Consider the following 14,863-nt stretch of genomic DNA (forward strand, 5'->3'; position numbering starts at 1 on the left):
CGGAGGGCCGTGCGTTCGGTGGCCGGGGCGAGGCGCCGTCCGAGCGCGGTGTCGGGGCACAGCGCATCCCGCGGGCGGCGGCGCCGAGCGGGCAGCGGCTCCCGCGGCGCTGCCTCCGCCGGAGACAGGCGGGGCGGGGAGGGATTTCTCACGCTTCCATCCTCAGCGGGAAAACTCTTCTATTTCCCAGGAAATCCCGCGGAGGTGGGATGGGTTATCTGCACAGTGACAAACTTTTTAAAATCCAGGGAGACAATCCGCTTGGAGCCTCCCGGGTGAGGAGAGGGGCTGCCGGCCCGTCCCGTGTGGAGCCGCGGCAGGAGGCGGGGAGGGGAGGGCAGAGGGAGGGCCGGGTGCCCGGGGACTGCGGGGCGGCCGCCAGAGGTGCCGGCACCGGGCGGGCAGCAGCAAGCACCGCAGCGGGCACGGAGCCGGGCACGGAGCCGGGCACGGCGGCTCCCGGCGCCGCCCGCCCCGCCCCGCCGCTCCTGCCACAGCCCAGCAAACTCTGGGGGCGCCGCTTCCCCCCGCTTGAACGACCGGTGGGCCATCTCCTCCCGGGCTCTTCCGAACGAGTCGCGCCTCTGCCGCTTTAAAAAGCCTTCCTCCCGAGGAGCGTAAGTAGAGCGCCCCTGGGCTGCGCCGCCCGGCTCCGGACAGGGACGCGGCCGCGGGCACGCTCGGAGTCGGCGCTGGGGGCGGGAGCCCGCCCGGGGCCTCTGCCCGCTCGCCGTGTCCCCCGGCCGTGGGATGGGCGCCAGGGAAGGGCAGGGCGGAGCCGAGCCCGCTCATCCTACCGAGGAGGAGTCGCGGCAGGGGCCTTACTGCTCCTGAGGGACCCTGCCGCGGGTGTCCCTCTGTTGCTGCCCCACCGAGGGAACCGTCTGCAGGCAGCGGCGCTCGCAGAGGGGACGGTAACTGAGCCTGGTGTGGCAGGGAGAAGTGTCCAAACATCACCAAATAACTCAGAAGATGCAGTGGAGGACAAAACAACAAGTATTAATATCCAGGGTAGTTGTGTAGGGACGTGTAATATCTTCCTTAAAAGTTGCCACTAACATGTGAACATTGATGTGCATTTCCAGCCAGTTTTGTGCTTGGAGTAAAGTCCTAAATATAAAGCAGAGCCAGAATTTCTTTCAACGTTGTAAGTGGTGCTGCACAGAATGATGGAGCTCATGAGCATAACCCGAGATGGTTTTGGGGTTCCTTGAGGTGAGCTCCGAGTTATCTGGCCCATAGAAACACTTTGTACTGATCGTGGGGAAAACGGCCGGGTGGCCTCCCTGCATTGACCAGACTGTTACCTCACTCTCTTCACGTCTTTGGTCTGAGAGTTATCAAAACATGCCACTCACTTGTTCACTTAAGATTCACAAGTGATGCAAAGTATTGAGATTAATAAATATTCTTAGGAAGGTATGAAGCTTGATGAAGTAAAAATTTGCCAGTGTTATAAGCAATATAGTTGTTTCATTTGTGTCTTTTTTTTTTTTCCTGTAGGCCAAAGATATTTGGGTTCATTGCTGAGTCACTGAAGAAATCGTATAAGCCTAGCATATTATTAGAAATCCTTATTGTGTTAGGTCTTTAAGACACTGACATAGATACAAAAAATGAATTGAGCTGAATAGTCAGAGATACTAGAAGCATTTACCTCTTTTATATAAAGGGAAATGAGAGAATCCTGCAGGAACATTTTAGAATTAGACTAGAAAAATGTAAATTGTTTCCATAGGACAAAAGTGTACTTTAAGGAGTAACAGGATCTGCCTTGCAGTTACTTTAACTTGCTGGAAGTCCTTTCAGACAGATACTCAAACGTTGGAGTCCCTGCTTCTCTGCAGTGAAAAAGGGTCTTGAGCCTTTGAAGGCTCATCTTTGTATATCTGGGGTGGGGGGCGGGACACTCCTCACGGTGCAGTTTTTAGATCTGCGTGGCTGGTGGTATGTGGGCACCTGAAAGCTCTGTCTCATTCATGCTTCACTCACTCGGGATGTAGGACTGCTGCCCTCATGCTCCACGGCTGTTCCGCAGTCCCCGGGTAGCTCCACACCCTTCACACCTTTCAGCTTTACCGGTAAGTTGCTGTCTTTTCCTTCCTGTGTAGAGCTCTAAGACGGCATCTGAGTATTTTGGGGTAGAAAAGAGGTTGCTTTTTGTTCCTGTTTTTCTCCTGTGGCTAATGTATTAGAGCAGGAGTTCCAGCAGGGAAGAGAGGAGTTTAACAGGTGGGGTGTAGCTCTCCTTCTGGGCTCAGATCTGCACTCCTCGCACTTTTCCTTTACTCAGGCCAAACTTTCACTCAGAGGTCAAGTGGAGTCAAGAAGTCAAAAGAAGTTTTGCCTGGGATTTAAGGAGGAGGCTCCATAGCAGTAAAGTAAGTTCAAGGTAATAACAAGATCAGTTAAGGAATTAATTTTTAACAAGTGTTTAAAATACAGTGAGAGTAGTGATAGATGTGTCTGAAAGTATGACACTGGGAGCATGAAGAAAAGTATTTTTCAAATCCTCATTTAAACAAGTTTATAAAATAAACTGTGAAGCCTCTGTGGTGATTTATGAAACACTCACCATTGTGTTTCATATATATGTACATGGCCAAATACCATTAAGTTTCACTGGCAATTAGAGTAGCTCATTCTGTGCCTGCAAATATGCCAGTTTGTCTGGAATTACATGGTCATGCTGCAGGCTTTCTGCAGGATGGATGCTTTTGTCTGATTTAAGTTAGCAGAGTCAAGAACCTGGTAGGGATGGAGATGCCTGATTTTTTTGAGTAAAAACAAATGAAATATTTCAACTTGTTTTAACAGCTTTTTTTTTATATTGCTTTATAAAATAGAAATAATTTTGAAGAAAAATATCAAAATCCCAAGTTTTTTAGACTGTCACAAGAAATTAAAGGAAATGTGGGCTGAATTTAAGGAATTGTATTCAGACAAGGATAAGTTTCTAAGTATTTGTTATGGGACATTTTTTGGACATACCTGTATAATGAAATCATACTGTACATCAAGTGCCATGATCTGGTAATGTATGTAATACAGCTGTGTACTTATTTGTGTCTATACATGTATAGAATAAATTTATAAATAATAAAATGTCAAATTTTTGCACATAGTGCACACAGTGATGAACCTCTTCAGTGACATCATCACAAATAAAAATAACTGGAAAGTTAGTCATTGTCACATTATAATTATTCTTCTCCTGACGAGGGATAGATATGACATTGCAGCTTCTGTAATTTATTCTCGCTTGCTTGTTCTCTTTGTTACATGCAAAGTGTGTTTGTGCATGTAACAAACTAGTAATTAATAACACAACATTGATTCTTTAATGCCATGCCAATTTTTATGAATGTCCATTTTTCAGTATGGTCTCAAAGGAATGATTTTCTAATATAAGAAATACAATAAAATACACCAAATAATACAAGACTCACAGTTGTTATTCAATGATACAAAAGTTCATGAAGTTCTTGCTTTTTGTACCATTGAACTAGATTGTTTCCTGAGACAGATTCTCTGTCATTCCCTTGTGGGTATTCATGGACATCTTGAAATGCAGATAAAGATGTTACATTTCTTAATCTGCATTTTTTTCCAAGCACAAAAAGAAAAAATGTCTCCTTTCACAACCCATATTGAAGATTAGGTCTTAACAGTTGCCTGTCTCTGTAGCACTGAAAGTAATACTATACAGTTGAATTTTATGTAACATGACAAAAGCAAACTTGGGATCATTTGCAGCTAAAATATTGAGTTGTAGCTATTTAAATTTAGACAGGTATTGTTGAACTCAATAGGGAAAATAGAATATTCTCTAAGCTTTGTGAACCTTCTGTTTTCATTTAACATAACTTAACAATACTTTGTATCAAGACACTCCTTTGCAGTTGTTGGTGTGTTTTTTGGATGAGTTATGTTGGTGTTAAGAATTGCTCATTGAAGAATGTATTGACATTGAAGAAAGACACAGGACTTGGATTTCTGGGAACTCTCCAGCCAGTGGAGATACGTAACTTTGCACTGCCCTTGGAAATTATGTCCTTCCAATATTTATGTCCTATGGACAAGACACATTTGTGGTGAAGGCAACAGCTGCAGCAATTCATGCTAAGATGTACACTGAGATTTTTCACCTCTGTGCAGTTAAGATGCTGTGAAGTATCTTCTCACAGCTTGAACACTTTCTCTTGGTGTGCAGGATGAATCTGCACACTCTAATATGCAGAAATACATATTTTAATTAATGAAAGCACTAAAATAGCTTTTTTATGTGTATCCTCTGAGAATTGCATTGTGTTATGTCTTTGGTGTCCTGAATTAACTCACCCTGGACACTGCTGACCTGTAGTAAAAAGAAAAAAAAATTCTTGAGTAGTATTCGTGATTGGAAAATGATTAAGACCAAATTAGATATATTTATTATTTGTCATCTTTATTAAATATTAAATATATTTATTATTTATCATCTTTAAGTTTTAAAAATTTTTAATGTTCTTCTGTTAATCACTAGATAAATCCTCAGAAAACACACTTTCTGAAAGAAAACGTTCTGTTTTCATTGTAGAAGTCATCGCCTGCTCATTACCTATTTTGTTTGATCTGGATGGAAAATAAAAAGTGAGGCAGAGAGCATTGAACTGAGAGGCACAGAATGGTGTAAAGAATAGCAGAGAAAGGAAATATTGAACTTTGTTTTATGCTAAACTTCTTTAATCCATCAAATACTACATTATTTATTTTGCTTTTCCTACATTTTCCCACTCATAATGAGAACTTGCCCGAACAACAGTTTAGTTCAGTTCAAAGCTGGAACTAAACTTGGTATATTATCAAATGATTAAAAAAAAAAAAAAAAAGTATAAAATCAATTCATTATTGCCTTAAAAATTATTATTTGTTAAGATTAAAATTACTTAACCGTCCAAAAATATTTTAAACCTTATAAAATTAAGACAGATAATTAAATTTTGAAGTAATATAAACATATTAAATTAGGACTATAAAAATACTATAACAAAATTTATTCAGCTTTGGGCTACTATTTTAAGAGGAGAAAAAAATGCATTCTTCAAAAAGAATCTGAATATATTTTAAAAAAATGTTTTAGGACAGGGAACATACACAAAATCAATATTTTGTTGCTAGTATCATCATTTGTAGTTTATCATGTTATGTTGGAAAAATAATTCACTTAGAATAACGGGAATGCATTTTTGAAGAATATCAAAGATGGATTTTTAGTGGGAGTTTTTGTTAAATTAACTTTGTGTGATATAAAATGAATTAGTATACCAGGATTTATAATACTACTGCAAAATACTAACGGGTGTGTTGTTGCTTTTTGTGTGAAAGTGTACTACTCTGCAGTTAAAGGTGTTTTATTGCCTCACAGTAAAATCAAGTTATTAAAAAATACCTTAAATAAATTTAATTTCTTTCGTTGCCTTAACAAAAAGCCTGAAAGAAGTTCAGGACAGGAAATGAGGAGAAAATACTTCTTTTAGAAAATCAGTGACATAATTGCTGGAAATTACACTCATTTAATGATGAGAATAGTACACTTCTTCAGTGGTAAATTCCTAGCTGTAGTGATAAACACTGTTTTTATTTCTTGGAAATTGTAAGACACCCAGGTGTTTGGATAAGAAGTATAAGCATAGTAATGTCATTAAGTTATATATATATATATATAAAGTATTCTAAGATTTTTAAACAAGAAGATAATTACTTTTCTGGTAGTGGGTTTTTTGTATGCAAATTGTTAAATCTGAATTACAATTATGATACAAGTATTTCTGAAGGTATTGAAGTTAGCTGAAAGTAAAATTTTTTATTTTGTTTTTAGTTGAAGGTTGACATATGAAATACAGAAGTGAGTTTATTAGGGGTATGAAATGTACTCCTTACATAGATTCCAATATTCTTACATATAATCCAGTTAGGAACAGGCCAAGGATAACAGAAGTGATACCAGGAGATTTCTCTTGTTTCTCAATTGGAGGAAGCTTGTGAGGAACCTGATATTAAAAAAAAATCTTGCACTTTAAATCTTTCCAAATCAGCACTTGTGTCTCTGCCTAGATTTGTGCATGAGAGGCCCATCATACATGAATTGGTGGAAACTGCTGAGAATATATGCCTGTGGTTTGTCACAGAAGTAAGGTCATAGGATGTAATTCTACTTTTTTCCAAGAAAACCTCTGTATGTAGTTGCTGAAATGACCTTGAGTTTGTTTTGTTTTTTGTTTCATTTTGTTTGGTTTTAGTGATGTTACAGTAGGTATGGTTCAGTAACACTAACTGCCAGGACAGTAGGAGAAATGGCATGGAAACTTTTTCACCATTCCTCTCAGAATTTGTCATTCTTCCCAATATTTCAAGTTGCTACAATGTCTGGGATTTAAAAAAAATAAACAAATTTGAACATGAATAGGCTTTGAGAAACGTGCTTGCTGAGTTGTACAGATTCCAAAATTCAACTGTAAATTCTGTAGGTTTTGAGTAATTCTTTTTCTGTTTGTACAGTTTGAAAATAGCAGGGACCTATTACTAACTTTCTGATCACTGGAGTAAATAAATTCTGATAACAGTAAAATTATTAGACTTGGGCAAACTTTGCATGACGCTCTGAATACTAGTGCAGTTGCATTACTAGTAGTATTATTCTGTTTAATTGATCTGATTTCTACCTGTTCTTTTCTAAATATAAACAGGAGCAGTTAGAGCCATCTCAGACAGAGGAAACAGAAACAATTCTTTTTTAAATATTTAAATCTTGTAGAAATTCTAACTTATGAATCCTTCTTGCCAGTTGTGTATAGGCACTTAAGCCTGTGTGTGCTCTGTGAGAGCATTAAACATCTCCTTTCTGTGCTCACCAAAGCCCTGGATTGCCTGGTTCCCAGGGTTATCTAGTTCCTAATGTGTGTGTGCAATACACTGCAAAAGCGAGTGCCCTTAAGAAGTATCAGTTGTCGAGGATCAATCTGTTCTGCTCCCGCATTGCGTAATTATCGGATGTTTTAACGTTGCTCTAATTGCTCTGATGTTCTTGTTGTAGGTTAGAAATCTGAAACAATGGGTGACTGGAGCTTTCTGGGGAGACTGTTAGAGAATGCGCAGGAGCACTCCACGGTCATTGGCAAGGTTTGGCTGACGGTACTGTTTATCTTCAGGATCCTGGTGCTGGGGGCTGCTGCTGAGGAGGTCTGGGGAGACGAGCAGTCGGACTTTACATGCAACACTCAGCAACCCGGTTGCGAAAATGTTTGCTATGACAAAGCCTTCCCCATTTCTCACATCCGCTTCTGGGTGCTGCAGATCATTTTTGTCTCCACTCCAACCCTCATCTACCTGGGCCATGTCCTGCACATTGTACGCATGGAGGAGAAGAGGAAAGAGAAGGAGGAGCTGAAAAAGAAGGGAAGCAGCAAAGACGGCAACTACCCAGTAGCAGCAGCATCTGGCAGTGGTGGTGGAGGAGGCAGCAACAATGTCAAAGATCAATCTATTGTCAAAAGGGGGAAAGAGAAGCTCCCAATCCGTGATGAACGTGGTAGAATCCGTATGGGGGGTGCCTTGCTCCGTACCTATGTCTTCAATATAATTTTCAAGACGCTGTTCGAGGTGGGCTTCATTGTTGGCCAGTACTTCCTATACGGCTTCGAGCTAAAGCCAGTTTACCAGTGCAGCCGCTCACCTTGTCCACACACTGTGGACTGCTTCATCTCGAGGCCCACTGAGAAGACCATCTTCATCATCTTCATGTTGGTGGTGGCCTCAGTCTCCCTGCTGCTGAACATGCTTGAGATATATCACTTGGGGTGGAAGAAGCTTAAGCAGGGCATGACGAGCCAGTACATCCTAGAGATGCCTGTCGCAACAATGACACCAGTTATGGTAACGGGGGAGTCCAAACCTGTTTCCCTGCCACCACCAGCACCACCTGTGGTGGTCACAACTGCCACGCCGGCCCCTGTTCTGCCTGACACCCGCGCTGTCACACCACTGCTGGCCCCGGTGACCATGGCATCGTACTATGCTACAGCTGCTCCAAGACCACGGCCCCCCTCCAACACGACGTCCATGGCAAGCTACCCTGCTGCTCCACAGGTTCCTGAGGAGAGGCACCGTGCTGTGACTCCCACACCCATCTCCACTCCCGTCACCATCCCGACCCCCATCCCCACGCCCACGCCAGCCGTCATCAACTACTTCAACAGCAGCAGCCGTGCCCTGACATCCGAGCAGAACTGGGTCAACGTGGCAGCTGAGCACCAGGGGAAGGTTTCCTCCAGCTCAGCAGGCTCCTCGACCCCCAGCAGCGTCCGGCATCCCCTTCCTGAGCAGGAAGAGCCGCTGGAGCAGCTACTCCCACCCCCAGCTGTGCTGCCCATTGCCGCAGCCAACAGTGGCAGCAGCACCAGCCTGAGTGGGGCAAGCGGCAGCAGGTGGGATGTGGAGGGCGAGGTGGAGCTGTCGAGGCCGCGGCCCATCTCGGCTGCCTGCACCACGGTGGAGATGCATGAGCCACCACTGCTCGTAGACACGCGGCGCTTGAGCAGGGCCAGTAAGTCGAGCAGCTGCAGAGCCCGGTCAGACGACCTGGCCGTGTAAGGTGGTTGCCCTGCTCGGGGGAGCAGGTGGTGGAAGGTGGAGTGGGCAGGGGAACTGCCCGGGGAGGCCAGGCCTGGCGTGGGTGAGAAGGCCTGGGCTTCAAACTTAGACGCTTGCTGTTTTTGCACTCTGTGAGTTGTAGTGGGGGAAATTATCAACATTTTCTAATAGGTCAGGGGTGACCGAAGCGCAGCCCGTGGGCCGGGGGAGCAGTCCCACTTTCCTTCATGCTCACGGCAGATCCCTCGAGGGCAGCCGTAGGGAAGGCCTGCACGGGTGACAAGTGGCAATGGTAGCTGGTCATGTGCCCTGAGGCTGACTTTCTTCTGAGAAAAATGTCAATATCCCTAGTGCCCGTGCACCTGGCTGTCATCTCCCTCTAGCCCTCACCTTGACTTCAGCTCTTTCCCAGAAGCTCTACGTGAGTAGATGCAATGACTTACTTTCTTCCTCATAAATTTTACGTAGCCCTGTGGCAAACATCAGGGTGGTCTATTGCCTCTTGGCAATTGTTGGGTCTATGGACCAACTTGCCATGTTAAAGATAACACAGTTTCTTCCATATAACGTGACTTAATGAAGCCATTGTGTTCATGGCAAGTCACCAATGCGGTCCTCGGCCAGGCAAAGTTTAGGGAACCCCTGGAATAGAATTTTGAGGTTCTTCTTTCCATAATTTTTTTTTTACTCTTGACCTGTTAGGAAGTGTTTGGTTTAACCTTCTATCCAGTGTTTGCCAGCTATGATCACACCATGTTTATAAGCCTGCAAATATGTTTGAGCATGTTTGACTATAATTTTAGCTGACTCCTAAAATTGCTTACAGGAGGACAGGAATTCAAATCATACCTCAAAAATTACTACACAGAACAATTTCTCTTCAGAAAGCAAGGATTATGATTTCAAAACACTGTGGCCCCATATATTGCCCGTGGAGAAACAATCAGGATAAAGTATAGCTCTGCATTTTAAGCTATTAGATATCAGCTTAAGTTTGTTGGAAAAAATGCTTTTTAGAAGTAAATTTGAGTGCTTATTTTTAAGTATTTGAACATTTTGAGAATAATCCGTAGGTTTAAAGTTACTTGACTGTGCACTTAATAATTTTAGTTTGATCTTTGATCTTACAAGAAAATGTAAGAGGAGAGAAACTGACTAATGGTGAAATTCCCAAAGCAACATTATTTCCTGTTGTGTACCCTTTAATATCAATCTGTAGTGTGTTTAGGTCAGTGAAAACAGACTTAGATAATACTGTATTGCAGAAAAAGTGGCTAAAATATCTGGGCAACATGGTGGCTGAGGGGTCTATCCTGATCTAACTGAAGTCACTTTCAGAATTTCCATTCAGTTTAATAAGGAGCAAGATTTGGGAATGGATCTTGAAGGCCTTACTCAAGCAAGACTAACATTCTCAAGAAGTTATGGAAGCCAGAAGAAATTGAGATTTTGGGCCTTAGAAAAGACATTGAAATCCTGCTTTTGGAAAATGTGTGTGCCCCTCAAAAATGCGTGAAGGAAAGTATTGGTTTTTGTTTTTTTTTCTAAGGTGAAGCTTTCCTTTCAACAGGCTCGGTCCTTTTTTCCCCTCCTTAACAAGATGTTAGAATTCTGCATGCCTGAATAGGCTGAGGAGAGTTTTGGTACAAAAGGAATACAGAATTAGGCCCAGCTTCTGTTTTAAGCAAAATCCAAAAGAACTAAAGCTTGGAGTCAGTCCTGTTGCTGCTATAAATCGAAAGTACTGTAACTGGAAAAGAGCAATCAAACAGACTGGGATAGCCCTTTGCATCTTCAAAGTGTTTGGCCTGGCAGTGCAGTCCTTACTCAGGCTAAGCAGAGTCAGCCTGTTGCAAGCAGTTAACATTACCAGTTATTTCTGCTGTTAGATGTTTTCCTGAGTGTGCTTATTTTATTCAACAGCCAAAATATATTCCCACAACTCAATATTAAACATTTTTATCTCTTTCTGAGTAATCACAAAGAGCTTCTCATAATCAGAAGCACTGTTCTCCAACCTTTGGGCATGTTGTCTCGTGACTTCCTTGTCCTGCTTGTGTTGAACCAGGTGAGGAGAAGTCCTTCTGCTGCCATGGATCTTAAGGGCATCCACTGCATTAAAATTTGATGTGTAGTAGAACAATAAAGGTATTTATTATTAGGCATTCAGCTTCAGGCATGCTTTCATGGATTTTCTGTGTTATAAGCCATAAAAACCCTTCCTGCAAGAAAACTAAAAGCCATGTTCTGCTTTCTATTGTAACTATGCAACTATGCTGAACATAGACTAAAGTTGATGAAGTTGCCTAGATATAAACAAAGGCAGACATTAAGATTCAAAATCTTTAAATTTACTAGAATCTACAGTAGCAGTTTTGTAAGTTTTGATAAATGCCAGTTAACTACATTGCTGAAATAATGCAATATCTGCAACTCTGTATTTTAATACATCAGAGTTTATGGGCTACATTTTCCTCTGTACTATGCTTCCGAAGCATGAAGTCAAAGTCTTTCTGGAGTGTATTTATATAAACCAGACCACCTGGAATGTGTGCTTTTTTATATCACTTCCCGAGAGCAAAACTGATGTTGTTTGATGGGGCTCTGCATCTTGCAGCCCTTACTTTAGTATTTCCCTCACAGAGTGTGTCCTACAGGATTGCATCCATATTGTATATAAAAAATAGTAAGAGAGAGATTTAACTTAGGATCAACTGAGACCTAGGCTGACCTTTTCAAATTAATGTGTGTGGTTAGACCTGCAGAAAGTTCGGATGCTTTTGTGGAATATATGGTATTTTCAGCCGGAGTAACTACTGGAAAGCTCTAAAAGATGATTTTTCCTGTTAGGTGAAGCTCGGGGGGAGAAATGTAACTCTATTGCAACCCCTAAGAGAAGTCTGAGAGAGCAGCCTCTGCATCCAGGCAGTCCTGGTCTGAGAAAGCAAAGCTACAACTCACAGGTTGCACTTTTAAGATCAGCTTAAGTTCCATCACGTAACTATGCAGCGTCTTCATTGCCTACAGTTTCGTTTGGAGTCTAGTAACTGTTTCTTCATTTAAACCCAGGTTACTGTTTTGCCAGAACTCCTCCTTAGTGCTTACAACTGCTTGTAGTTGCCACATCACATCTGGATTCAGATTTGTTGAAAGAGAAATCGTGCTGGTGTGGCCAATTTTGAGGACTTTAGTCTTTACTCATGAACAGTCACTGAATTCCACATCCTGTGAGTCAAGTGCCCAATTCTATGCAGAATTCCACAGTTGTAGAAAATATGAGCAAACACCCACTGACTTGAGGGACAGAGTTTATTGGCAAAAAATTATCTGACTCTTTCACATCACTTAATTACAAAGTTTCATGGGAACTGGTAGCAAGTGATACCCTGATTTAGCCTCATCATGTGGCTGTTCAAGCCACAATTCTGAAAGACCTCAGGTGCACAGCTAAGTTGAAACCTGTAGGAAAGTTATCACAAAAGCAAAAGTCAGAACAGAATCATGCCTGATATTAAGCAGACCAAAAAAAAAGACCCACTAATTTTTGCTCTTTGAATAGAATAATTGTGGGAAAACTTGTCCTCTCTCTTACTTGAAGTTGAAAAATATGCTGAGGTAAACTATGGAACAGAAAACTGAAAAAAGATACTCTTTGAACAAGTTACCAGGTGTACTACTCTTTTTGCAGTATGTTTGTTGTTCGAAAAGGCACTTAGAGCTAATGAAATGCCTGACATTTTGCGGCTCTTAAATTATTTTCTGGTATGAATATGTAAGTGTAGGATCAGTAAAATAATGAAAGCAAGTCTTAAAGATCAGATCACTATTTAGGTCCTTTCTTGGTTAGGCATGGGATCTCCTCTTCAGCTGCTACAAACTGTTGTATTCCGCTGAGTTCATGTGGGTGACAGCAGTCTGCAGGAGCAGAGTGTTGAGCCCCCAGGTCTTTTTCTTTTATACAGACACTAACACCATGGATTTGAACAGGCTGGGGTTTTCTTTAATTCCAAATGTTTTACTTTGATTTTTCTTGTGAAAAGTGTGCTCTTGTAATTTTGATTTTCTGAAGTTTACATTCAGTTTTTGATTTCAGATTGCACATTTGGATGAAATAAACTGCTTTCTGAGTTTACATTTGTATAAGAAGTAAAAGAATGACTCTGCCAATCTGTTAAACATGAGAGAAATGTCTTACTACAACACAGGAACTCTTCAGACATAAGCAGTACCATTAAATTTAACTGATCACTGATGCACAGTATCAGCTTTCTCTGTGCAATTAAAATATGGGTGTTGGATATATATATGTATCTCCAGGGATATATATATATATATATATATAAAAAAATATATAAATATATATATATATATATAGGGAGCACACCATGGAAAAATACTTTTCATCATTAATTCAATTATTGCCAAATAAACTAAGGTTCACTGTTGTTCATATGCCTTCCTGTGTGTTTAGAGCTTCAATGACAAAAATTAGTTGTGACATATGTCCTTTACAAGCTAAATTTACAGCCTGGTTTGAAATTCCAAACAAAGTACTTGTGAATAAACACTGCACTGTTATACTGTAGAAGGTTTTACAAAAAAAATATTGTTTTTCTTTCTAGGCAAAAATACGGTTCTGAGCCTGCAAATATGATTTCATGCAAGTTACTTTAACTTTTGCAAATAAGACCATTAAAAGCAATGGGACTATTTGTATAAACTAAAAACACTGATGTGATAAAGAAATTGTAGATTTGCATTTTAAGTTTGCTGTAAGATGCCAATCTAATTCTAGAGTTTTCAGTTCTTGAAGAGTTATGCAAGATGTGTGAGCATATTTTAAGGTGGAGAGTGCATTGCTATTTGCATTGCCACTGTTTCTCACAGTTAAAGGGTTCTAAAGCATAAGGAAACTTACTCAGAACTTTCTTGTTGCTTTCTGGATGTTTGTCTTTTACATGACAGAATCTGACAAAAAACATAGCAAGTTTTCTGGGCAGTCAGGAACTTGTACTAACAATAAAACCAGCAAACACTTAAAAGTACTGTCTTCAGAAAAGTGCCTTGTATATTAAATTCTGTAAGAAGCAAATTGATGTAAACGTTAATTTACCTCATATGTTTACAAAATTGTGACTAAATAAACTTTTTGTACCACAGCATTGTCTCTTCTAGATTAAATTTTCATGGCTGTGTAGATGGTCTTTTAAAATACTAATGTGATGGAACCGTTAGCACCTTCCCTCTATTCACTTACACTGCTGCTTCCCTCCATCATGTGAAATGCTCACTGAATTGCATCTCTTGGAAAACTGGATGCTGAAACCTGTCTCTGTGTAGAACTCCCAGTGGCTTCAAAGGAAGTTCACAGTCCAGAAGACAGATGGGAACAAGACCCACTTGAGTGTATGCAAAGGTGAAACGCTGACTACCTTGACAGCAGTGGGAGGTCTGCCTCTGCCTTCCACCAAATCTGGGTTTCACTCTTGGTTCCTGCTATGACACAGGAGTCACTGTTCATCTCATGCAGTGTGGTTGGCAGTGACTCCCACCTTTCCCCCCAGTCACTAACTTTGATTTATCCATCTAGCCACTTTGCCACGAGACTGTTACCTGTAAATGCATGAAGGATTTTACTGCAGGGAAGGACTTTAGTCCTTACTGGGGATAATGTGGGGTGCCCTCTGCATTTGAAATTTGCTGATTTGCCCCTTATAGGAATGTTCATAGTTCAGCAAGCAGAAGTGTAACTCATTTCTGCACTGAAACTGTACAATGTACTAAGAGCAAGTCAGTCTAAACATTGTATAGTCCTGTGAAGAGGCCAGGGCCAGATTTCTGAGAAGTTTTACATGTGGAAAGCACCAACCTGGGCAAGATTATGTGTCGCTTCCAGAAGTGTTAAGTATGAAAGTTAATCTTTATTTTATCTGCATCACTTACATGGACCTGGCATCTCAAGATAGTTTCTGCTCTCTAGTACTGAGTGCTTCTGTCTCATGGGAGTACAGTCAAGCATATTTTTTGGTGCCTTTTTGTGCTCAGGCAGTGCTGTCTGCTTTACATGATGTATCCATATGGTAAACCAGACTGTTCACTATCTCTGATGACTGGGCAGGGGTAAAGCAAGCTGTCAGGTGTATAATATGGGTAGTGCTAAGATTGTGCTTAGCAGTAATAAGCTAGAGGAAGTGCATAAGGTGGTATGGTAACACTCACTGATAACTCACTT

General features: G+C 41.3%; 1 protein-coding gene across 2 annotated transcripts; it reads left to right on the forward strand.

The window, feature by feature from the left end:
- The first annotated feature begins 449 nt into the window (after positions 1–449).
- Positions 450–13,790, forward strand: GJA3 (gap junction protein alpha 3). 2 transcript variants are annotated; one of them, XM_015647234.3, is made up of 2 exons: positions 450–2,392; positions 7,076–13,790. In XM_015647234.3, exon 2 carries the CDS (start codon positions 7,093–7,095, stop codon positions 8,629–8,631), a length of 1,539 nt encoding a protein of 512 aa, XP_015502720.1. In that variant the 5' UTR covers positions 450–2,392; positions 7,076–7,092; the 3' UTR covers positions 8,632–13,790. The 2 variants fall into 2 exon arrangements, with proteins under 2 accessions (XP_015502720.1, XP_015502771.1); XM_015647285.3 differs by having other exon boundaries at positions 450–2,081.
- Positions 13,791–14,863: the final 1,073 nt, after the last annotated feature.

The sequence above is a fragment of the Parus major genome, chromosome 1, assembly GCF_001522545.3.
Source record: "Parus major isolate Abel chromosome 1, Parus_major1.1, whole genome shotgun sequence".
In the NCBI taxonomy this organism is placed as follows: domain Eukaryota; kingdom Metazoa; phylum Chordata; class Aves; order Passeriformes; family Paridae; genus Parus; species Parus major.

Coding starts and splice junctions, on each gene's coding strand:
- GJA3 (XM_015647234.3), top strand. CDS start 7,093: ATGGGTGACTGGAGCTTTCTGGGGAGACTGTTAGAGAATGCGCAGGAG.